Source organism: Salminus brasiliensis, chromosome 25 (assembly GCF_030463535.1).
Source record: "Salminus brasiliensis chromosome 25, fSalBra1.hap2, whole genome shotgun sequence".
NCBI lineage: Eukaryota > Metazoa > Chordata > Actinopteri > Characiformes > Bryconidae > Salminus > Salminus brasiliensis.
This window is the reverse complement of record NC_132902.1, coordinates 13,957,819-13,984,242: the sequence shown is the minus strand read 5'-3', so window position 1 is coordinate 13,984,242 and position 26,424 is coordinate 13,957,819. Positions and strand designations below refer to the sequence as shown.

At 43.3% G+C, this 26,424-nt stretch overlaps 1 protein-coding gene across 3 annotated transcripts in view; it reads right to left on the bottom strand.

The window, feature by feature from the left end:
- Window positions 1–6,059: 6,059 nt before the first annotated feature.
- nkd1 (NKD inhibitor of WNT signaling pathway 1) overlaps window positions 6,060–26,424 on the bottom strand; it is a 44,359-nt gene continuing 23,994 nt past the window's right edge. For all 3 annotated transcript variants that reach the window (XM_072671218.1, XM_072671219.1, XM_072671220.1), the window contains 7 exons: window positions 20,208–20,265; window positions 15,705–15,808; window positions 15,434–15,529; window positions 13,802–13,949; window positions 11,580–11,661; window positions 10,830–10,957; window positions 6,060–9,690 (listed from right to left, as the gene is read on the bottom strand). In XM_072671218.1, coding sequence (XP_072527319.1) covers window positions 9,131–9,690; window positions 10,830–10,957; window positions 11,580–11,661; window positions 13,802–13,949; window positions 15,434–15,529; window positions 15,705–15,808; window positions 20,208–20,265 — 1,176 coding nt within the window. In that variant the 3' untranslated portion in view covers window positions 6,060–9,130. The remainder of the gene's footprint in view (window positions 9,691–10,829; window positions 10,958–11,579; window positions 11,662–13,801; window positions 13,950–15,433; window positions 15,530–15,704; window positions 15,809–20,207; window positions 20,266–26,424) is intronic.

Sequence of the window (26,424 nt, the reverse complement as noted above, 5' to 3'; positions counted from 1 at the left end):
GAGGGAGAGAGAGAGAGAGAATGGCAGAGGGAAGAAGAGGGGGAGAATCAGAGGGAGAGAGAGAGAAAGAGAGAGAGAGAATGTCAGAGGGAAGGAGAAGGGGAGAATCAGAGGGAGAGAGAGAGAGAGAAAGAGAGAATGTCAGAGGGAAGGAGAAGGGGAGAATCAGAGGGAGAGAGAGAGAGAGAAAGAGAGAATGGCAGAGGGAAGAAGGGGAGAATCAGAGAGAGAGAGAGAGAGAGAGAGAGAATGGCAGAGGGAAGAAGGGGAGAATCAGAGAGAGAGAGAGAGAGAGAGAGAGGGAGATAGAGAGAGAGAGAGAGAGAGAGAGAGAGAGAGAGAGAGAGAGAGAGGGAGATAGAGAGAGAGAGAGAGAGAGGGAGAGAGAGAGAGAGAGAGAGAGAGAGAGAGAGAGAGAGAGAGAGAGAGAGAGATCACTGCGATCTAAACTTCTTCGTCAGCTGCTTTTCCTAATTCAGTGAACTTGACAATTATGGCGGTGTTTTATTTTTACTGCTTCTCCTGCACATAAAAGCCTGCCACAGCAATTAGCTCTAATTCCTGTCTTTCTCCCCTCTCTCTTCTCTTCACGCTCTCGAGACCGCAGAAGAAGAAGCGCCATATTCCCGACGATTTGCATTATCCCGCCAATCTGCTTTGAAGTTGCCAGATACTGTAAGAAAAAAGGCCGCCACTTATCCAACCTCCAAAAAAATGTTCAAAGCTCCTAAATACGGTGGAACAGATGTACATTATCATTGGATTTGCTTTATTTTTTTTCTGTTCCTGCGTGGGTAACCCCCCCCCCCCTCTCTCTCTCTCAGTGCAGGGAGCGTGTCTGTGCTCCGGAGGCTGCAGCACCCCACTGGGGCCGATCCGCACTTCAAAGCAGCACGAGACAAAAGCACGCTGAGCCTGTCTCGCGCCGCACAGGCAACAGGCATCGCTCGGCCTTTGGCGATGCAGAGATACGGTCACTCTCGCAGACTCTCCCGGGACAGTGCCGGTGTTTACTGCCTTCACCTGGTGGGGAATAGCCGGTCCCGTATGTACTGAAGTGTATTTCGGAATGGTTTGGATTTGGTGGTTTGTATTATAAGAATTACGGTAAATGATGAAACCTGCGCTTTACTGAAAGCGTAAGGCCCACAGAGTGTACTCAGTGCGACAGACACGCCTGTAATGCACCCTTTTCTCCTTCTAATATACATTTATTGCTTCTTTCAAAATATTAAAACAATTTCAGAAAAAGAGTTTTAGATAACAGGGTTGTGGGTTCGATTCCCGGGCTCGGCAAGCTGCCACTGTTGGGCCCTTGAGCAAGGCCCTTCACCCTCTCTGCTCCCCGGGCGCTGGAGTTGGCTGCCCACCGCTCTGGGTGTGTGTGTGTACTCACTGCCCCTAACACACGTGTGTGTGTGTGAGTGTGTGTTCACTACCACAGATGGGTTAAATGCGGAGGACACATTTCGCTGTACAGTGACAAATACGTGCACCTTTACCTTTCTTTCAGGAACATTTGGGGGGGAGGTTCTATTGAAAACTGTGGAGGAACCTCTTGAGGTACTTTGATGAACCTTCAGGAAGGGTGTTTTAGAAGAAAAAGGTTCATTGAAAGTTCCTCAAAGCATCTTAAGATGTTTCACCCCTACACAATCTTCAAGTGTACAGTAATTCTAACCATGGGTGTCTGGATATTGAATGCCACTGTATCTCTGCTTGCTTTTGCTACAGTAAAATGAGTGCTGGGGTACACTGTCCAAATACTTACTGGCAGCAAAATAAGCTAGAAAAACCTGTGAAGCTTTCCATTTAATGCCAAGAAAACATGCCCATGTGGGGTGTGCCTGTATGGTTAGCCAGCCCAGGAACCAGAAGGTTCATCCTCAGGTTCCAATTTGGTCCCACATCCGGATGCCCACCAGGGTCAGTAATGGGACCAGATAGGTTTGAACTCGGGATCCAGGGGCCTAGATGGGACCCATGTGAGATTAGGATGGGCTAAAGCGATGGGGCCCATTTTTAGGAAGCCCAACATGTACAAAGCCACGGTCCACCCATGTGAGCCCAACATGAGCATGTTGGTTGGTTGCACACTCCCTCATTTCTGATAGCTACCTAAGAAAAGGGGCTTAAGAAAAGGGTCTGGAGATGGAGCAGTTAAACGTATACTAGTAAAGTGAGCTCTGGAAGCTTGTTGAAGAGAGTTTCTCGGGACGCTTGCAGCAGATACAAGAAAATGGCATCATGAGTAAACAGAAACGGATCACACAGAAATCTCAGAATATGACTCTCTAAGAATATAGAGACAATACTTCTGAGCAAATCACTTCTCTGTCGATACAGATATTTTATACGTCAGTCAGATCCTTCCCGCGCTCCCTCCCTCTCCCTCTCGTTCCGTGAAGCCGTAAAATATTAAATCGAGCCTCTTGAGAGATTTCTGCAAGGCTTAATAAAGATCTCCAATGCTTTAGCCTACTGTATATCAGCCGTGTCAGCCCTGTTGCAGTATCCTCCAATATGAGGAAAAAGTCCTTGGGTTTTTACACTGCTGTTTGTCTGGGAACTCTCAGTGAAACGTGAGTGAGAAATGGCTCAATTGAGAAGACAACTGAACATTTCAGCTAGCGTTGTGTGTGTTTGGGAAGCAAGGAGAAGTCTGTGTGCATCTGTGTGCTGATAGAGCGGAGAAAGAGGAGGAGCTGAATTTAAAGTGAGACGGCATGTAGGGAACAAAGTGAACGTTTGCTGACTGATATGTGGACCGAGGATTTTAACTCAGAACCCTGGAGAGGGCCAGGGAGGATTTAAATATCTGTGTGTGTGTGTGTGTGTATAAAGCAAAGGCTCTGCAGTTGTTCCCAAAAGATAAGCGTGTGCATGTGTGTATGTGTGTACACTTATCACAGACTGAAAACTCATGAGTAGTGAAAAAGGTGGTAAGTTCAGAAACCAGATCTCTTTGTTGCAGCTTTGTTCCAGAAGGGCTAGAAGAAAACTTTAGTGAGGAAACTTGTGATTCTGGTCTCCCCATTAGGCCAGGCTACAAAGATTCATTGCTCATCATTTGTGCTCTACTGGCCTGTAATGATACATAGTGCCAATAATCACCACTTGCAATGTACACAGTTACACCAGCCAATAACATTAACACCACATTAAGTGAAAAACTGGCGAGCATGAAAATCTGAGCCACTTTGACAAGATTCAGATTGTGATGGCTAGACTACTGGGGCAGAACATCAGGCAGGTCTTGAGGGGTGTTTCACATATGCCATGGTCAGTACCTAAAGTGCTCCAAGAAAGGACAACCTGTGACAAGGCAACCTAAGGCTCATTGATGCGTTCCAAGGAGGCCCCATCTCACAACCTGCAGGACTTAACGGATCTGCTGCTAACAATTAGTCTTGGTGCAGTCTCTGTGGAGTTCATGCCTTGAATGGTCAGATCTGTTGTGGCAGCACAAGGGGGACCTACACAATATTAGGCAGGTGGTGTTAATGTTATGGCTGATGGGTGCTCGGCTTTCATAATGACAGTGGTGACAGTGTATAGAAATCAAAGCTAATATATATATATATATATATATATATATATATATATATATATATATATATATGTTTAAAAGCCTTTAAAAAGACTTTTCCTGAAATAGTTTAATAAAACATACACTTACACACACACACACTTTAATATTCATAAAAGAATCTGAACAAATTGGGCTGATATGGAATATCGAACTTTAATGAAAGTGTAGTTCTCTTGGCACAGACCCGCTATCAAATAAATAAAGCAATGAATTACGTCCATCTCTATAAACTAAATATAGGCGTGAGAACTTATTAATAAAAGAGGCGAATGGACTGTTCTAGAGTGTGGGTGTGGTCAGAACAGCTAATTCTGGGTTTTAATCAATACACAAGCTCCTTGCTGCGATGGAGTGTGTGTTAGTTAATCTAACCGCACACACTCTCTCAGCAGGAGGCATCAGGTACACAGATGGAGCAGGCAGAAAAGAAGATAAGTGATGGGTCTTAGAGTGAAGATAAATAGCGTATATTCCTTCTGGTAGATGCAGGGCTTACCTTCTGTCTGTCTATTTACACTCAACGGCATAGCTAACACGACTGAGTGAACATTAAGTAAAGGAAATACCTGGAAATACTGAAACAGGTCAGAGTGTGCACAAAGCTCAGTGCAGGGTTATGGAGAATGATTTCTGAAGTACATTGGAATATAATAATAATGATTATAATAATAATATATTAATAAAAAATAATGTATTGCTTCCCAAACGTCTGGAGGATTCCCCTCAGTACAAACTGGGCGAGAAAACACTCAAAACCTCCTTCGTTATCGCGTTCACATACACACTGCAGTAGCACATGGTATCATTAATCTTATTCATATACATGTTAAGGGGAGGCACAGCTATACTAGAGAGAGAGAGAGAGAGAGAGAGAGAGAGAGAGAGAGCAGTTGAAAGAAAAACTCTATGGTACATTAGTTTTAATGAGACCACCCTGAAACTGTGTGTGTGTGTGTGTGTGTGTGTGAATGTGTGTGTGTGAGTGTGTGTGTTTGTTACTTTGCTCCTCATGCCGAATCTGACAGTCATTTGCAGTGTGTGCCGTAACTCATTTCTTAATGACTTTTTTCTGGAGGTTCCTCCACTACACGGCGGACCACCTGTGAGCGCTGAGCTGAATGCTTTCTGTGCTGGGTGCAGCTGTGCCCACCCCCACAGACACCATACTCTCTCGCTAGGGCTCAGTGTTAAGGGTGCCAGATGGACATGCTACATTTTACTGAGACAGAGGTCGGGGGGTTGGGGGGTGAAGTGAAAGAAAAGGCTTTAAAGGCCAAAACGCTTTTCTACTATCATACTGCTAAACTCATTATATACACACTCTCCCACACACCTGGAGTGTCAAAGCACACACACTTACACACAAGTTTGGAATCACAGGAGGGGGTATGTTTTACTCTATATTCTAATTATTTTGGGAGCAACTAATCCCGCAGATTTACTTTATCATAACACCATTCTTGACGTCGCACAGCTTCCTTAGTGGTTAATAATAATCTACAGCTCTGTTCATCATTCTTCACATTACATCTTTTTTTTTCTACTGATTATGTGAAATGTGTGAGGATGTTAGCTTATTAAAATCTTTTTATATGTATTTACAATTTAATATAACCATTATAACCATTTAATATTTGATCTGAATCATGATATTGTATAAATATATACAATATGCTTTTCTTTTTTTCTTTTCAGATTTTTTTTACCTATTTTGTTCTCCTGCATATTAGATAGCGAATCACCCAACCCACTCATTATCACATGTAATGCTGCAGACACTGGGAGGGTGAGGACTGACACATGAGCAACCAAGTTAACAAGTTCTGATGTATCAGCTAGCCGACGTCTGTGCCGGCCAGCATTGGGCTGAAATGATGTGGGGAGAGAGAGAGAGAGAGAGAGAGAGAGAGGCCCATCTACCCACCAGAGCAAGGTCAATTGTACTTCTCAGGCTCTGGCTGCTGATGGCAGGCAGCATGACCCGGGAGTCGAACCAGCGGTCCTGGGGTCATAGTGGCAGGACCACTCGATCGTTATATGTGTTTTAGTGTAGATATCATGAAAACACTGAGTTAACTGCTAAATATAAATATCACAGTATAGCTGTTATATGTCCATTCATGTCCATTTTTACCACATTTGTTTTACTTTTGACATCATTACATCATGAATGTAATGTAGAAATCCTCCAAAATGTCAATAAAATTGTTTTACCTTGACTTTTAATACCGAAAAATCTATATTTTTAATTATTTGGACAAATCAATGATTTCATCAAAAATACACCAGTATTCATGTAAATACACCGACCATCCAGTGTCATCATATCAACACCTCCTCCTTGTTCCTACCCTCCATTTTATCAGCTCCACTACCATATAGGAGCACTGTGTAGTTCTACAATCACAGACTGTAGTCCATCTGTTTCTCTGCATACTCTGTTAACCTCCTTTCACCCTGTTCTGGACCTCACAGGACTGACCACCACAGGGCAGGTGTTATTTGGGTGGTGGGTCATTCTCAGCACTGCAGTAACTGGTTGTGTGCTCTTGTGTGTTGCACAGGTTCCATTGGATCAGACACAGTGGTGCTGCTGGAGTGAGAACAGTCCACCAACCAGAAATACTCAGCCTGTGGTCAGTGTCCTGTGACTACTAATGAAGGACTAGAGGATGACCAACACAAACTGCGGCAACAGATGAGCTTCCGTCTCTAAATGTACATCTATGAGGTGGACCAACTAGGGAGAAGTGTCTAATAGAGTGGACAGTGAGTGGACACTCCAGTGTTTAAAAACTCCAGCAGCACTGCTGTGTCTGATCCATTCGTACTAGTGCAACACACACTACAACACGCACCACCACCATGTGAGTGTCACTGCAGTGCTGAGAATGACCCATCACCCAAATACTACCTGCTTTGTGGTGGTCCTGTGGGGTCTTGATCACTGAAGAACAGGGTGAAAGGAGGTTAACAAAGTGTGCAGAGAAACAGATGGACGGCAGTCTGGAATTATATAGAATCATACAGTGCTCCTATATGGTAAGTGGAGCTGATAAACAGTGAACAGTGAGTGTAGAAACAAGAAGGTGGTATTAATGTTGTGGCTGATTGGTGTGGGCTTATGATTCTAATGTGATGAACAGAGCAGTAGAAAGCTATATAAAGTCATGATCAATCAATATCTTATTGATGTTTTAGGTATAAATTAACTCACACCCCCTTCAGGGGATTTTAATACAATTCAGTTTTAGTTTAATTGGTGAAATGTTTATTTAAGGCTCTGGCAGTTTTAATATGTTCAGCTTTCATAAAAAAAATGTGTATATTACTAATAACTCATATTACAGTATGTATCCTGTAGAAGATTTCATAACATTATTTTCAAAAGAGTGTCCAAACTTTTGCGTACTACTGCTTCTCAGGTTTCTCAGTAGTGGTTGAAGATGGAGGCAGACACCATGTGTAACGTATTGGTAATAAATAATTACAGTAAAGTGTGTATCATTTAATAACCCCTCGCCAGAATAGAAACATTCCAAACTTGTGAACAGTAGTGTGTTCTCTCTCTCTCACTCTCTCTCTCTCTCTTATACACACACACACACACACACACACACACTCACTGACTAGCTCTTCTGACAGTAGGCATTAGACATTGGTGAGTTATGGATAGAGGGGAGACTGCGGGCCGCCATTACTGTCATCCTGCACCTTAGGAATGAGACAGCTGGCATGCACTCGCACACACACACACACACACACACACACACACACACGCACACGCACACCCACATCCACACTTGTCTAATTTCATTTTAAATCATTTTCTTAAAAGGGAAGCTTCTCAACCTCACTCTCCAACTATTTCTTGTATATATATATATATATATATATATATATATATATATATATATATATATACACACACTGTATATAGTCATTTACTACACTTGAATGCGCCACAAATCTGTCATACTTAGTGGTCTTTACAAAAAACAAACAAAAATAAACACTTAATGCTTAAATCTCAGGCAGAGGAAGAACAAAAAATGCTTTACAGAACAAATAAAAATATCACATTAATAAAGCTTACAATGTTGTCAGCACAGTTCTGTTTTTTTGTAGTTTTGTTTTGTTTTTTAAACACGTCCAGTCTGTGGAGAATATGGTTGCGCTTTTAAAAAACAACATAACTGTAGATCGGTAGCATATTAGAAAAAAAAAAGAAAGAAAAAAGGCGTTTTTTTACCCAACAATTATTATAATAATACTAGAGGTAGCAGCAGATTATGATTTTTGCGTTCTTCTTCACTGTGCATTCTTCACAATGCACGGCTGTTTGTTTGTTTGTTTGTTTCTCTCTGAAGTCGAGTCTGGTATTGCATGAAGGGATAAACTGGGTCTGATCCGTTTGTCCACTGGCAAAGTGTTCCGAATGGAAGCCGCACCAGAAGTGCTTTTCAAGTGGTTATCAAGTGGCAATAACACAGGGCTGGTGTCAACAAAGACACTTTAGGCAATCGGGAAACGTGTGTACGGTGCACACACACACACACACACACACACACACACATACACACACACGCACACACACACACATTCATGGTTAAAAGTTTGGGCACACCTTCTTATAGTAAAGTTTGTCTTGTATTTACTTTTGTTTCACATTTTCAAATAATACTGAACACAAAAACAAATAACTACGAAATATGAGACATTAAATAGGCCTGAGATTGAGTGCAGTTACACTGTAGTCCGCCTAGCCATCGCAGATTGACGATAGTATCAACACCCAGTTTAATCCTCTAAATGTATGTAAACTGAGAGTTTAGCGTACTCGTTAATCTGTTCACACTAGATAGCAAAGACTTTTTGGAAGTTGTTCTGGATAAGAGTCTTTGCTAAATGACAAAAATCAATCATGGATTCCTGTGGCTAGATTTCCTGTGTGTGCAGAGCTGCAGTTTAGCTTTATCTGTTTAGCGAGCTTGACCACTCTTACAGATTCACGATACTATCTCCTATCGACTCAAGCCTACTATAAAATAATTTACACTGACCCATGCATTAAACAGAAAAACCTGCTAAAGTAAATCTGTTCTTACATTTAACCAGGTGTGTCCAAACTTTTCACTGGTACTAAGCATTCATACAGACATGCACACAGATTAGGAGGATTTTGCGTAACTGCTCCCTTTCCTTCATAGTTCACAATCCTTCATTTAACAGTTGTGACCCTTTTTGGAGGCCTCAGCTTCACACAGACAGAAAGAGGGGCAGCAAGAAGGACACGGAGGACAAGGGATGAGAAAAGAACGAAACATAGCCCTTTCCGAGTCTGTTAATCTGTCCAGACCTCCTTGCCGTCCAAGCATTGCGCAATCACTCACACATATATTAAAAAGCATGGTTGGCCACTTTAGCATGGTGAACCCTGTCTATCAGTCTTGGCTCAGCCATGGTATTCCAGGCCTACTACGGGGGTTAGTTCCTTCACTTGTTCCTCCTGCTGCTTTTGGCCACCAGTGGTGCTCCTCAGGACTGGTAAAAGTGGTGATAATGGTAATGGTGCTCGTGATGGTGGTGGTGCTCATGCCGCTGCACCACCTGCGCCAGACCTCCCTCGTACAGCACCATGCTGGGCAGCTCCCTCACCTGCTCCTTCTCCACCACGGGTCCAGTGGTCAAGCCCGGCCCCAGCGCCCGAGACGTGGGTGCCCCCTCTTTGGGTCGCTGCTTGTGCCGCCGGTAGGGTCCCGAGCTCTGATGGGGTCCGGCCTGAACGGGCAGGGCGGTAGGAGGTGGGGCGCCTCTCTTCATTACCCTGCTGGAAGAAGCATGGGCTGGGGGAGTGCGATGATGGGGTTTGGGTGAGCGGAAGCCGTGCGTGTGCCGGGAGGAGTCCAGGGCTCGGGGGCGGGGACACAGACCGTCCTGCACAGCGGGAGTTTCCGTGGAGATGGTGTGCGATCGGCGGTGATGGGAAGAGGAGGGGTAGACGTGGCCGTTCTCTGGCTCATGAGAGCGGGAGCGGGCCTGATTTGACGAGCGGGCGCCGTTTTGGTCGGGTTTGGGCGGCTCAGTGGTGGGCGCCGCTGGAAGACCAGATGGTTTTATTTTATTACATTAGATTATACAGTAATATCCCATACAACAGCATTAAAGTATAACTATATTCTGATTATTTACTTTGTTGTCACACCTTTATGCCAAAAAACTTAAATAAATATATATTCTGCTCCAATATAACGAAGATTGTTTTACAAAAGTGGAACCATTCAATCAGTAATTAGTTATGATTGTAATGGAGACAGTAAAGCACACTAACAAAATTTGTAGGAGATCCATAGCTCCATCCATGCACTTGTTATATAATTCATTTAAAATACATTGTGTAATTCACAATAATTGTGTATTTGAAAATATATTTTTACAATACACTCTATCAACAAAAGTATTGGGACAACTGCTTATTCATTGCTTCTTCTAAAATCAAGGCAATTAAAAAAATGTTTATCCTGCTTTTGTTGGAGTAACTGTCTTTCCTGTCCAGTGCCAGCTTTCTACTAGATTTTAGAGCATTGCTGTGAGGATTTGATTGCATTCAGCAACAAGAGCAGGGTTAGTGATGGCAGGATGTTGGATGATCACCACCCACCCCATCCCCAATCCAAAGTATTGGATGGAGCACCATAATTCCAGAGAACACAGTTCTAGACTAGACCAGATATGTGTGTACCTTTGCACATCTGTAAATATATTTATTAGAAGGGGTGTCCACAAACAATTTGATATATCAATATCAGATATAGCAGACCCTTAGAGACTAATAATATATATATAATATAATATATTATATTATATTATATAAATATAATTATATATTTTTTGAGTGTCTTTCAGTGTCTGCTCTTAACAATTTGTGATATAATGCATTAATTGGATATTTGTTTGTGTAATTCTGCAAATTCGGAAATTGGAATTAGCTGATATAGAAGCGGACCTTAGTTATCCCTCTTTATTTACAGGAAGCGATAATATAATATTCTGTGATAGGTCAACTTACTATACCATGTGGGGAACTACATACAATTAATATTTTTTCAGGTGAAGCAAAAGGAAAGTATGAGATAAATCCTTATCATAACTAAATGAATGGATGAAGTCTTTGTTGAGACATCTTGCACAAACAAGCTATGTTTTATGACAGACCAAAACTGTAATCTGGTCTCACCTGTTCCAAAGCGCGAGGTGTAGTTCTCAATGCCGGCCAGGTCCAGGTAATGGTTCCTCCTCTCCAGGTTTTCGTCCACACAGTGCCTCTGGCAGCCTTGCTGCGTGTGGTGATCACTATGGTGACGCCTACAACAACAGCCACACCCGCACATGGTCACGGACAGTGAAGGACACCTTAATTTCTCTGAACTTTTAGAGGTCAGAAATCTTTAACTAAATGCTCTGTTGTTAAAAATGTACCCTTAAGGTTCTGAACAGTGCTGTGGATGCTCCATTAATCTGAAAATGCTCTTCAGCTTGCTAACAGCACATCACACTGAGCGGGCGCATGAGTTTTTGTCACAGTGTTAAAACTATGTTATATTATTCAGGTTCTGTAGGCTGTCTTGCATCTTTCTATTCTTTCCAGTGTGTTTGCCGTCCTCTAGTTCTCATGCACAATGATTCTCTTCAACCTGAGCTTTAGGCATCATCTTAGATTTTGACATTTTTACACATTTCCTGATTTAAATCTATTTTAGGACTTCAGTAGACGATCTGCTGGAACCTGGTGCTGTGTTTTTGCATTGTTCTTGATGTTAATGATCATCTTCTGTTCCTATTCTTTCGTTCTGTGTACTCTTTATCTGCACAGATCTTCATGTCTCATGTATTGTTTAATGTGGATTCACTGACACGCTGAACACAGCAGTTCTGAGTTTAGCAGCTGTGTAGTTTCTGATCAGAAGGAAATGATGAAGCTCGATACCTCAGAATGGCTCTGGACTTCTTTTCCGAGCTCTTGGGCTCCTCAAAGCACTTTTCTCCCTTGAGTCTGGGGTGTGGTGTGTCTGAGAGAGAAAGAGAGAGGTAGAGACAGATTGATAAATATAATATTATATATATATATATATATATATAGAGAGAGAGAGAGAGAGATAGAAAAAGGGAGAGCATAGAGAGAAGATAGAGCATGAGAAAGAGGGAGAGAGCATAGAGAGAAGATAGAGGATGAGAAAGAGGGATAGAGCATGAGAGAAGATGAAAGAGAGGGGAAAGGAGGGAAAATATGAAGAGATGATAGAGAGAGGGCAGAGAGTAAGAGAAAGGATTTACAGGATTAAGAGAGAATGAGAGAGGCAAAGATAGAGAAGATAGAGAGAGAGAGGGGAAACGAAGGTCTAGAAAGAGGGAAATAGGATAGAGCTAGAGACAGGAAGATACAGAGCAATACAGTAGGAGAGAGTAAAAGATGGGTTGGAATAGAGAGAGGGTAGCAAGAGAAAGAGAGAAGAGAGAGGGAAAATAAAACATAGACAGGACAGAGGAATATAAAGAGACAAAAAAGTGATAGAGAGAGTGATAAAGACTAAGAGATAGAGAGAGAGAAAGAGAAAGAGAAAAGAAGAGAAAGAGAGAGAGGGGTAGAAAAGACAGAAAGGGGGAGGAGAGAGAAGAAGAGAAAGAGAGAGGGGTAGAGAAGATAGAGAAAGAGGGAGGAGAGGGAAGAAGACAGAGAAAGAGAGAGAGGGGTAGAAAAGATAGAGAAAGGGGGAAGAGAGAGAAGAAGGTAGAAAAAGGGGGAGAAGAGAGAGAAGAAGCTAGAGAAAGGGGGGAAGAGAGAAGAAGAGAGAGAGGGGTAGAAAAGACAGAGAAAGGTGGAGGAGAGAGAAGAAGATAGAGAAAGGGGGAGGAGAGAAAAGAAGATAGAGAAAGGGGGAGGAGAGAGAAGAAGAAGAGAGAGAGAGGGGTAGAAAAGACAGAGAAAGGGGGAGAAGAGAAGAAGATAGAGAAAGAGAGAGAGGGTAGAGAAGATAGAGAAAGGGGGAAGAGCAAGAAGAAGAAGAGAAAGAGAGAGGGGTAGAGAAGATAGAGAAAGAGGGAGGAGAGGGAAGAAGACAGAGAAAGAGAGAGAGGGGTAGAAAAGATAGAGAAAGGGGGAAGAGCGAGAAGAAGATAGAGAAAGAGAGAGGAGAGAGAAGAAGATAGAGAAAGAGAGAGAGGGGTAGAGAAGATAGAGAAAGGGGGAAGAGCGAGAAGAAGATAGAGAAAGAGAGAGGAGAGAGAAGAAGATAGAGAAAGAGAGAGAGGGGTAGAGAAGATAGAGAAAGAGGGAGGAGAGAGAAGAAGATAGAGAAAGAGAGAGGAGAGAGAAGAAGATAGAGAAAGAGAGAGAGGGGTAGAGAAGATAGAGAAAGGCGGAAGAGAGGATACAGAAGAAGAGAGAGTGACATTGAGAAAGGACAGAGAAAATAGAGAGAGCGAGAGTAAGTGATAGAGACAGAGACATAGAAAGAGAAGAAGAGAAAGAGATGAGGCAGAAAAACTTCTGTGCTCCTCAGCACCACACACATGCATGTGTGCATTGACACACATGCGTACACACACACACCGACCCACCAAAGAAAGAAACAAACCTCTGTTCCATGCCTCCTACTTTGAAGATTTATAAAAGAGGAAAAAACAACAATGCTTCATTTATTCTATTTTCAACTGAGGGGGCTCATATAAAGCTAAACACACACACACACACACACACACTCACACACACACACACAAGAGTTCATTAATGTGGAGGGATCTGATGCGGTGTGAAGTCTGCATCTACTTTCAAAGGCAGACGCTTTCAAACACACAATGCATATAAATAGTTCAAATGACAGCTCGTAAACAAACACACACATGCTCACACACACGTTGTCTTTTCATCCCCCTTTTTTCCAGCCTCATTCCTCTTGTTCATCATGTCACACATTCCGGAAATTAAGCTAAATGCAGCCGTCTTTTAGTTTCCACACTGAAATGAAATGGAGGAGAGGAGAGAGCTCAGCTGAGGGCTGTCACAAGCTGTTCTGATGTACGAAAGCCAGTCAAGCTTTGAAGGCTCCACACCACTGTCAGGTGCGTCTTTCTTTCATACACTTCTCAATTGTGCTCTTTTCTCGTGCTTTCAGATGGTTTAACTCTGCCTAACCGACTCTCTGTTTCTACCTGCGTTGGTCTGAGTGCAGTTCTTCCATCGCTGGCTGGCGTCGGGTGCGACGGACAGTTTCACCCGGAGGGTTTTGCTACTGCTGGGCGAGTGGTTCACTGAGGCGTCCACCACCTCGTAGATAGTGTGCAGCAAACTCGTGATGTCCTGAAAGAGATGAAGACCAAGAGATTGTAAAGCCAGCCACCAGCTTTCGGAAGAAAGCGTGGATCCCCAGCTCTGATACAACAGGCCAACATCACACTACAAGTGATGTCGGGAACCATGCAACTACAGTACGTTACTGTACATTAATACATAAACGTTTACTCAATTAGCAAGACCAATAACCCAGCCAATATGCTCATGTGGGGCTCACATGGGTGGGGGTAGGCTTTGAGTGGGTTTGTACATGTGTTGTTACTAGGCACCATCGTTACAGCCCACCCAAATCTCACATATGTCCTATCTAGGCTATGTGCAATGTACAACCCAGATGGGGCCCATGTTTAATCCCTCCTGGTCCCATCACTGACCCTGGTAGAAGCCTGGTTGGCATGCATATGTGGGACCAACATGGAACCTGTGGACGAAACTTTCTGGTTCCCAATTGGGCTACTCATACAGATGCCTCCTGGGCATGTTAATTGGGAAATAGCTGTAATAGGCTATAAGACCACATCATCCCCTTTCATTTAAACATACAATTTAGGCCTCAATGTCCTACAGTACCTACAGTGGATACTCGTGTGTCCCCAGTATCCTCTTTTTTGAAAACAAAAATACCAGCCAAACACCCAATATTTCTCTACATATATTATATTCAGTACAGAGCAAATGCCAGAAAGTGGCTTTTATTTATTTAATTTCTAACCAAAACAGCTATTAAGTACAAGTTAGTCATTTGTCAGCCTCAGGAAAAATGGAAAACTATACTTAACCGAAAAGTATACAGAATTATACAGGAACCTTTATTGCAGCTACTGTTCTTTTAGGAGCGCTTTCTTGCTTTCAGTTTTTTTTCTGCTGAAATCTACAGGGACTTTTGTCCACACCTCCAATGCATTTTCTGCTTGCCACCATCCAAGTAAACCCAAATACATTCAACAATGTTGAGGTTGGGACTTGTCAGTGCGTTGTTCTCAGAACAGCAAGAGCTTCAGCACTTTGATCAAATCTTCTTCTTGTTCTTCTCTGTTCTTCTCTTCTTTTCTTGATGATCTCCACATCTTTTTGGACCCACAGCGTCGAGTCAGCTTTTCACAGTGGAAGAATAGCAACAAACATCTGTAGATGTTTCCTTATCTGAAGTGAGGGTGGAGCTTGATTTTCTCCTCCCTCAGAGATGAAAGATTTAAGTGCTGTTTATATGATGGTTGAGGTGATGACAGTTTAGGTGGTCTACAAGGACTTGCACGGCTGTGGGTCCCAACTTTTCTTTTTTGATCGCCCGTCAGAAACTTGTGCTTTCCGTGTTTGCTTCTTCTCGTGGATCATCTAATAACTGATCTTCTCAGAAACATCTCCTAAGGATAAATAACTTCTACTGAATGGTTGGTTTGATTGGAATGTCTTGATTGAGTGTTGTCTCGAACCACCTGTCGCCTCGTGACAAGCCTATGTGTGTGTGTGTGTGTAAGAGGCACACTTACCTCTCTCGTGACCTTGCCGTTGTTGTCAAAGTCATACAGCGTAAACGTCCACTCCTGCCTGTTGTCCTCCTCGACCGAAACAGCACACTCCAGCTCCTGATCAAGAATCAGTCTGGTTAATGATCAATAATCTCATATCAATATGTAATTGCTTGTTCAGATCAGAGGTGGACTATCTCTCTGTTCAAAATGCTGCCACTGCCAGGAGAACAATGAGCCATCCTGAGAAAGATTTGAGAAAGAGTGTGTGTGTTTGTTCTCATATTGTCACCTCAAACTGTAACTGTTTGTGTGGGCCAGTGGGAGCAGCACTCTCTCTCTCCTGCATCTTCTCTTCGGCACTGCAGCTGTCAATCTTCTCAGGGGGCAGGGCTACTGCAGAGGCAGAACACATACAGGAAAGTCATGTCAATGTTAAAGTGACTGCCCTAATTCAACAGTGGTCCAGGCAAGTGCTGCGAGTACAAATACATCATGACGACAAAGAACACTGCACTCAACTAAGAGAAAAGGTTAAAAATCAGGGGATGGATACAAAAAAATATTTAATTAACATTAATTTGTAGAAATCCGTTTTCGTAAATCCTTGTCTTAGCAAAAACATTACTATATGAACTATGATGCCACATATAAAAGCACTAAAAGGGGACAATTTCCTAGAGGTGAATACTTTATAGGCACTGTAAGTTTATTCTCATTTGTTCCCATTTGCATTAACTACTGTTTACTTCACACACTCCAGCTGTAGTCTGAAGCCCCTGCCTTTCTGTCTTTAGGTTTCCAGCTACTCAAATCAGGATGAATGTACATAAACAATTTTACGTAAATAAACATTTTAATGAGACAGCTTGTGCTATAAGAAGCTGAACAGTATGTTGAATGCTCTCATGCTTTCTGACCTGGGCAGCCCACAGCAAACTGACAGGGTTGTCTTCTTTTGCAGTGTGTGTGTGTTGGTGGGGCACTCCAGATACCCCGGTGCAGAAGTACTGAAAATTGAGTCTCTTTTATAATATCTCCTCTTTAAAGGAGTTATGCACTGATGTCCAACTCTCTCAGTGAATGCCAAAGTTTTCCACACATGTAAACTGACAACTAATGAACTTAGATCATGATCACTCTCACTGATAACAGAAATTTATTACTAGTGAGTAGCCACTATGGCCTCTCAGGACAGTTACACACCGACTACAGAGCTCATGAATGGACTTCAGCTAGTGGACCATTTAAATGGACCACAAACTGTTAGGGCTACAGCCATGGCTGTCAAAACTGCTCTACCGAGAGCTGCTAATAAAGATTCAGTCCCTTCCACTGAAGAAGCCGCAGACAGTGAGCCAGACCCGTCTTATACTGCATGAAGCCAGGTTGAGATATTAACTTTTAAAAATCAATGTGAAACAGTAGTTGATAAAGCACTGATTCATCTGCAAGGCCTTGAACAGACTCCCGTAATTCGCTTAAAGTTTGGGGGAACGTTTAAATTAAAATCCCGCATCCGAAAACGACAGTCTTAAATTTCGCATCTGTGCCGTTTGTGTCCCCCGATTTGCACGGGAGATGTTGCAGACGGCAGCAGCGGATCTAACGCCGAGCAGGGAGGAGGCCGCTGCGCTCCACGCCAGCCTGTGTCCTGCAGGCTAAATCCTCCCTCCTGCCCCCAATCCCCACGCTTTGAAGTTCCATTCTCAAACCTTTTGGCCAAGGATCAGTCCGTCTGTTAAACAGAATCTCTAATTAATTAAGCAAAGTCAAATCTAAAACAGTGTTTGTTGTGCGAGCCAAAGGGATCGGCAGACACAACAGTGTCTCTCTCTCTTGCTCTCGCTCCCCATACACCCCCCCCCCCCCCCCCACCCTTCTGCTGATCTGCTCAGATCAAAGAGGACCTGTCCTGTCCCTCGGCAGAGAGAAGAGAGAGGGTGATAAAAAAAAAGAGAAAGAAAAGCGCCAGAGAATGAAAGGAATCGTCCCAGGGAGCTTTTACAGACTTCTTTTTTTTTCAGGGAAATAGCAGCGGCTCTGGGCTTTTGATCAGGGCTAGATACTCAAAGGCAACATTGTGAGCGAGGGCAAAAATCTGCTCGCCGGCCTGGTCCGCAATGCTTCAGAGATACTTATCTGGAGGGGTAATGAGTGGCCTGGAGGGGTTACAGTAGCACAGTAACACACACGCAAGCATACAAGCTTGCAAGCACACATACACACTCATACATGGTTACAGGCACAGATACAGTCAGTCACACACAACTTCGTACGCTGCCTAAAAAGTACCAGAGAGGAGTTTGGAAGCTGCCAGCGAACTAGTCGGCAGTATTTACACTCTACTAGACACATCTCATTATCGCTTCAAGATCAGTGACATGTATGTGTGTCTAGGTGAAGGCGAATGTGGAGACCGCACACACACACACGCACACATGGAGCTCCTCGCATACATCTTAAGGAAGGAAGAGTTCCAGCCTTCTCTGAAGTCTCAGAAGTTTCAGAAGAACTCTTATTTTGCTTGCCTGGCTCTCTTTTAATCCCCAAATGTTGCGGATGTGTGGAGGATCATCCTATAGCCACAGGCAGAGGAGAGTGTGTAGAGTTTACACTGTCACCTACCATTTCTCTCGTGCTCCCTTTCTCGTTTCTCCCGCACTCACCTACGCTCCTTCTTCTTTCTCTGTAACTTCTTTCCCACTCCTGTCTCTGACTCCATCTCCTCGCTTTTTCTTCTACAGCTAACGAGCTGCTGTAGTGAAGGTGTACCGAGAATGGACATTGAGTGCCTCCCAGCGGCATAACTCTGCTGCCCCACGGGTCAGTAATACCAGTAATATGAAAATGTAATGGAAATTTTGGCCACAGAAACAGAAAAGCAGAACATTTTGGCTGAGAATAAATAAATAAATAAATAAATAACTATGTAACTGTTTTTAGCCATCTACTAGCAGATGACTTTTAGTTTCTGATCCTCAAAATGATCTGCATTTTGTATTTAAACAAGCACAATTACCTACCAATTACATTTATTTAATTAGGGCCCTAACTTATACACTGCACAAGGTGCATCGCGATGCTCATTGCTATCTTACACCCCGCCAACAGTCTATTTTCGCACCTCCTGCCTGCATTATTTAAATAGTAACAGTGCTTGCAAATATATATTTACTGGTTTTATTCACACGTCAGAAACATATTTAAAACACGTGTATACCTATGAAGCCTAGCGTGATTTTTTAGAAGGTGACAATGCGATTAAATTTAATTCGCCCTTTGCTCTAATTTGGCTCTCTCCACCAATCACAGCTCTGTCTTAGGCTGTGGTATGGTAACAGACAGTCGTGACTACTGACAACTAGAACTTTTCATTGAACTCATCATTGTGTATCCTCCTCACCTGTGCAACTGCGTCTTCAAACTCAAGGTTAAGGTTCATCTGAGCTGTGTGTAGCTATAGTAAGTACTGTATATCATCATTCGCACAGTGAAAACTACACCAGAAATGGCCCAAAGTGACCTGAAATAAAATATCATTACTTTAACATAGACAACAAACAAAGAAATTAAGGAGAGCAGAGTCCTGGGGTAAGTTCATCTACCTCTGTAACCTGATACAACTGTAAATTGGATTTATTTTGGATAAACATGGGCTTATGACAGTGATTATCATTATCTTGTAGAGATAATGGCAGCACATGGTGAAGTGAGCTTTGAAACCTCAGTACAGCTCCCTCAGACAGAGTAAGCTCACTTCACAAAGATACCACTGACCCATCGTAAACCTCAGCTTCCTCTCCACCAATCACATCCCCCCGTGACTGACCTTGGATACCGCACAACTACAACCGGGCCAATCACAATTGAGTGCAATCTAAAGACAGGCTTATGTGTGTAATGATTGTGAAGCCCTCGCTCGTGACCTCAAAAGACCTTATGGCCGTACAAACAAACCACACCCAACCAATCACGCGTGGGAAATCTCCAGAGGGCTTAACGTAGGGACCTTCCGCCCCTCGTTCCGGGAGTGCCCCGGGTGACCTCTCTGCTCTTTTCCAGCCGAGAGGCTACACCAGAGAGTTAGAGCGCGAGAGCTCCACTTCTTTCAGGCCCAGGGGTCAAATCACAAAGAACACAGAAAAATTGGAACCGCACTACCTGGTGACACACGGGCAGAGCAGAGGAAGAAGGAGAGAAAGAGAGAGAGAGCAGAAATGGAAGCAAATGGATACTAAATATACTATATGGACATAAGTATTGGGACACCTGCTTACTCTGTGTTTCTTCCGGAATGAAAAGTATTTTAAAAAAAGTTTCTGTTGTTCCTGTTGTTGGAGTAGCTATCTCTACTGTCCCGGGAAGGTCTTCTACTAGATTTTGGAGCACTGCGGTGCTAATTTGGTTGTTAATGATCATCACCCCACCTCATCCATTCCAGAGAACACAGTTCCACTGCTCCACAGCCCAATGCTGGGGGGCTTTATACCCCTCTAGCCCACGCCGTGGCATTAGACATAGTGCCAATAAGTTCATGTTCATCTGCTACAGAGAGTCCTATTCTATTGGCAATACTTCTCTACAGGGAGCTGCAGTGTGTATGCATTTGCACCTCTGTGTTAGCAATGGGTGCAATTTAAAGTAACTGATGCATTCATTAGAAAGGGCGTCCACAAACATTTGGACATATAGTGTATGTGATGCCCCAGCCCAGGTGTTTATACAGGTGTCACTTTCCTTGGCCTGTATAAGGAAAGGATGCGTAAACATTTGAGCGAAAGAAAGATCTTACCTTCTAAACGATAATGCTCATCACTAATGCCCTCAGCACAAGCCTCCTCCAACGGGTCCTGTGGCAGACAGAGAGGGGGAGAAAGACAGAGATAAGTGGTCGTCAAAGGAACCCTGAGGAACACTAATCTCCACTTCAGAAGAGCAACGATACATAGCCAGTGATGACACTGATGCCAAAACCACACGTGGCCACCCGCATATTCTCTCTTTGAAGAGCGGCAGACATTTGGATGAAAGGATGAAAAAAGAGAAGAGAAAGATGATAGCTGGAGAATATGAAGTGCGCACTAGAGTTCCTCTGCCACATCCTATTATAGAGGAAGAGGATAGGGTGTGGCAACCCTAGACACAGACACAGTGCACAGTACCTTCCCAAGTTCAAATTGATTCAACATGTGTTATACATACTGACACTAGCCGAGCACTTTATTAGGAAATATTGAGAAAGCTATACTAATACTGGGCAGGGCCCGGCTTTGCTCTCAAAGCAGCTCCAGTTACTTCATGTCATGGAATCCACCAGATGTTGGAAACATTCTTTTGAGATTCTGGTCCATGTTGACATGATTGCGTCATGTCAGTAATTCCTGAATATTTTCAGGAGCGCTGTCATGCTGCTTATCCCCTGTACTACCACGTCCCAAAGGTGTTCTACTGGATTCAGATACTGTGACTGGGAGGGCCAGTGAAGTTCACTGAACTCATTGCCATGTTCTTGAGATGACTTTTACTTTGGGACATGATGCATTATCATACTGAACGAGCATTATATCACCTCCATCAGCCTGGACTGCTGAGACAAGACAGGTTGGGTTCATAGATTCATGCTGTTAGCACCAGATTCTGACCCTACCACCTGTATACATCTGCTTGCAATGTTTGATGTGTTGTGCATTCTAAGCTTTTCTGCCCACCACAGTTGTACAGAGTGCTTATCTGAGTTCCTGTAGCCTTTCTGTCAGCTTGAACCAGCCTGGCCACTCTCCGCTAAGCCCTTTCATCAACTCCAGAACTGCCACTCATTGACCTCCTTTCTTTATTACACCATTCTAGAGTAAACTCCAGAGACTGCTCTTCTGAAAATCCCAGGAGATCGGCAGCACTAGAAATACTCAAACCAGCCTGTCTGAGAATAACAACAATGTCACGCTCAAAATTACATTCTGATGGTTGATGTGAACATTACCTGAAGCTGCTGAGCTGTATCTTCATCATTGTATGCCCTGCACTGCTGCCACATGATTGGCTGCTTAGATACTTCCACGATTGAGTAGGTGTTTCTAAGTGTTTCTAATAAATTGCCTGCAATTGACCATGCTGGGTTCATGATGAGACTAGAGTGTGTTGTTGATGACCGTCCACAGGCTGCCATGTGGACGGTCTAGATCAAAACCGTCACAATCAAATACACAGTCTCCCTCCCATGTCCTCTTGATAAGCTCTTCTCTCTTCCCAAAGCACACACAGCAAAGGGGTTAGAGTGGAGCATGCGAGCTGGTCAATGTGGAATGTGCTAATTGCTTGTTGTCTGGATGATGGATGACGGTTTATTATTAGTGTGAGTTTCTCTCTCTCTCTTGCTCTGCCTCTCGATGTCATCCTCTTCATACTGGGCCTGATATAGGCTGCAGAGTCTCAGGACATTCTTATGCACTATTCTCATGTCACGTCAAGCTCCAGCTGACCTTTTCTTACCTCATCGTTCTTTCTTCTAGTGCAGCAAGACCATATTAAGGCTCTCGCTCTGCCACTGCTGCAGTTCATCAGGTGTTTTTGACTCAACCCAAACAGGACCTGGCAGTCCCACAAACACCTCTGAAGTATGTCTGTGTGAGTGCTATTGTACATCCATGCTAGCGCTAACGCAACATGTTTGGTGTGGTTCAGAAATCTTTTGATCACTGCTCTTCACTCTTGAGAGGTGTGACTTATTCACTCACTGGTTTTAAGAAGAAACTGGTGCAGGTTTTGCGAAGATTCTGAAGATTCACCAATGTTTCTTATTTGGGATTTGTTCAATTTACCAGACAACAGGGTCCATCATGCATCAAAAGAGCAGAGCTGTGAACAATCCTGTGGTGTAACTCTGGTAATCGTCTGTTTGAACTTTTCTTAAGAACAATTTAAACTAAATTCTTAGAAAGACACATAGTCTTTTGGGGCCGAAAAGACACAGTGGCCGTATGATTTGAGACCTACCCCTGACTGCGATCCTAATTAGAGTCAGTATATCTAATCAGCGTATCAATCGGTGTTGATATGGGTTCTAGATCAGTAGAAGATGCTGGATGAAGATAAACAACAGAATTGCTCACAGCACCTCAAAACCCCAAAGCAAGTAGGCCACATGATAACATCAGTAACCACATGATAATGTCAAGTGATAACAGTAGGCTATAAAGTGTAGCCTTCTGTTTAGCATTATCACTGCTAAACCAGCATGGATTGCCAGCAGCAAGAGAGTATCTGACTTGGTATGAAGCATATTCATATTTTAAAAACGTGGCCATAGCAATTGACACAAGATGCCAAACAGCCAAACATAACATGACCCTGCCACAAGTCACCGGCTATCCTACCTTGTACCACTTTTGGTAGGTACAGACCACTGCATGCCTTGGAACACCTGGACCACAAGACCTGCTGTTTTGGAGATGATCTGACCTGGCCTGATCCATTGCAATTTGGCCCTTGTCAAAGTGGCTCAGATCCTTATGCTTATCCATTTCTGCTTTTAATACATCAACTTTAAAAACTGACTGTTCATTTATTTTCACCTTGACAGGTGCCTTTGTGTGGAGATAATCAATGTTGATTATTAATGCTGTCAATGGCTTTAATGTTATGGCTTATTTTTTAATAGGGGACAGCATATTTAAATATTATTAATTTTAAAATCTGGGCATTCAAACAGCAAAAATGGCTACAATGCCCCTCTCTAGTGTTAAGAAAGAATTGTAATCTTTGCATGTTCCCAATGGAGAGTGTCTTTTGCTTCTTTTGCAAACGTTAACATCAGCTTTGCTGTGCTTATTCACTTGCATGAACAGCCAATAGGAGCTCTTTCTCACTGCCTCACTACAATTCAATTTGGTCAACTGGCCAAAACAGCATTGACAAGTATTGACTAGAACCAGTGGTGCAGGACATGTGGGGGCAACGGTTGGTGCTCAATAATGGCCTGAGAGTGTCTGGCAGTAGTCGGGGGAGGAGGGGGGTGCCAATGTCCAGTCTCCACAATATGTGGACACATGTTTCAAGGGTCCACACAAGGCCAGAATAATAATTTCACCCGCACCAACTTCAGATCCCACCCTTTTGCACCATGACCCAATACACAATGCCCCACGCAGCTCATGCCATCCCAGGCACCTCTCCTTTGTTTTTTGAAGCACTTTAGTTTAGCATGGCCTAGCGTTGTGTAGCTAAGTTTAGCATGGACCACCCAGCCTCACAGAGACAGACTTGACCATTCAGACTAAACACACACACAATGCAGACAAACTTTGCGGCCTCTGAACGCTTCCTGAAGTTGCATGTGGTCGGATCTGTACGTTTAAAGAATTGCAAGAAATATTTTTAGTATGAGGCAGATTTGTTTTGTGATACGCTCTGCGAGTTAAAAGTGTCTTCTAAAAAGAGTGCAGTTCACTGTTGCGTTTTATGTAATTCCCCCTGTAGCCGGATAATAAGAGGGCTGAAGATAGTTGTATACACAAAGCCCTGTGCCTCCCTATTCAGTGCTAGAGTGCAGAGTTTGTGAACGCTGACTCCAGACTGTTCCCATGTACTTTTATCTCGGACTGAAGTACCCTTCAGGGCGACCTCTAAGCACAATGACCCCCATCCTCCCCCATTTCTGGTGCACTTGAGGGCTTTGCGGTGTCCCAAATCCACTGAATGGGTCCTTGAGGGGGCACCAAGTGTATACTCAGCAATCAGCATCCGCATATTAATCAGTGGTGACCCACTGTGTAAGCAGTGAACCATTATACTGACCCCTGAAGGTCAGAGGTTATAATACATACGTGTATTAAGGCAGCAAAGGGAGGAGGGGGGCGCAGACATGATGGGGTGATATCAAGAAGATGAGTGCTAAAGATGGTTCAATGAGGAGTTTGTTAGAGCTAAATAACCTGCAACAGGTTTTGCTGTTCTCTTACTAACTATTAGTGAATCAGAGGTACTTGACAATATGGTATAGAGCACAGAACCGCTGTATCACAATACAGGGGTTGAGATTCAGTATTTTGCCATTATGCAATACTGTAACATAACACCACCATATGCATAAAATCTGAATGAAAGAAATAATGGCAGGCGTGGGCTAGAGGGGTATAAAGCCCCTGAACATTGAGCTGTGGAGCAGTGGAACTGTGCTCTCTGGAAAGATGGTGCTCCATTCAATACTATTGAGATGAGTTGGGGAGTTTGGGGCGAGTTGGAGAGTTGGGGATGTGTTGTGGAATTGGAAATGAAGTTGGGCTAAGCATCCAACGTCCTGACCTCACTATGTTGTCACTAAACGCAATCAAATCCTCACAGCAGTGCTCTAAAATCTAGTAAAAAGCCTTCCCTGGCCAGTGACGAGAGTCATTCCAACAAAAGCAGGATTCATACAATTGATTTAGAAGAAACAATGAATTAGCAGGTGTCCCAAAACTTGTGTCCATATAGTATTTAATGGCTTTTGAACAGTTCCTTTAAAGCCTTACTATGTAGCACTGTTACCTTCTGACGCTCCACTGACTGGAATAGGGAGAATAGCATCACAGTCGTTGCTACTCCAAGTTTGGCACGCTGGCAAGCTCTCAGCTTGTCCAGAAAAACTTAAAGTGCAAATTACAGTACCTGTCTGTAGGGGGAGCCCAGGAGCAAGAAATTCTCCCAATTCTCCATAGTGTTGCTTTAAACTGTGGTCGTAGTTGCTAAACAGATAAAGCCGTGCTGCAATTTTTTATGCAAAGAACACCCTCTCTCTCTGAACTTTCTGACCTAGCTGGGTATATCAATGGTAATACAAACACAACAAATCTGAATAACATTAAATAATAGGCAATAATAAAAGTAAAGGATAACTATATTAGCATATAGCCTACATAGTCTATGAATACTGACTGCATAAGGTAAACTTTAGCTGTTATTATTTTTTACTAAAAGTGATTTATAGGCTGCAAACACATGAGCAGAGCAGGGATCACAAACCCATACCCATAGCTAGCAAGCCATAAGTAGGAACGTAGGTTTCTGCATAGAAACGTGTCTATTTTTATAGATAGATAGATAGATAGATAGATAGATTGATTGATTTAGAAAATTCTGGATTTTCTGGCATTCCCACGATCTTTGTCGTCCTGAAACGGGGTATTAGATATATGAGGATCTGTAGTCTCCACATATGAAGCAAAATCCCAGTACTCACAACTCTTTCTTTCTTTCTGAAAACACACTCACACGGAAAGTTCTAAATCAAAGGAGGGTTTTCTTTCTTCTCCTTTTTTATTTTTGCTAGTTGATCAGGCCAAGGCGATTAGCACCCAGTTCTACAGAACTGAAATATGCCTTTGCAGCTCATTTCAGAGTAAAGTGACCCGATCCCAGCGCTCAAAGCTGGATTCAGTGATGAGTAATCCAGATGAGAACATCTTGGACACACAGTTCTCCCTCTGCACAAGAGGGGGACTATCTGCGGCCGTCTTTCAAGTCCCATAAAATCAGAGGATGGAAATGTTCTTTCTTCCTATTTGTTTATGGCTGGCGTTATGAAGTGTTTATGAAGGCCTAAAGCAGACGTTGGAGAGGTGTCTCGGGTCCCGCCTTCTCGGCTCGGTCCTTCAGAACACCATGAAAAAGTCTCCGACACATAAACAAGCCTTTTCCCCTCAACTCACGCCAGCAAGCCCAAACCGCTTTTCCAGACGTGATGTTTCACACGCTGCGGGGGAAAAAAACTCCCAACGACAAGACGTTTTCCTTTAGACAGGTGCCAGAGGAGAGGGGAGGGGAATAGGATGGGGGGGGTGGGGGGGGGGTTACTGCATCCCTGAGAGCATCAAAGCTGTTAAAGAGCCTTCGCACATATTTATGCCTGCAGAACACAGAGTGCGGCATTACGGCATCGTCGAAACACACGCACATGCTGTGCTGACTCCAGTTCTGTTTTAGTTGGCCACGAGTAAAAAAAAAAAAAAAAAAAAAAAGGGGCCCGGGTGAGA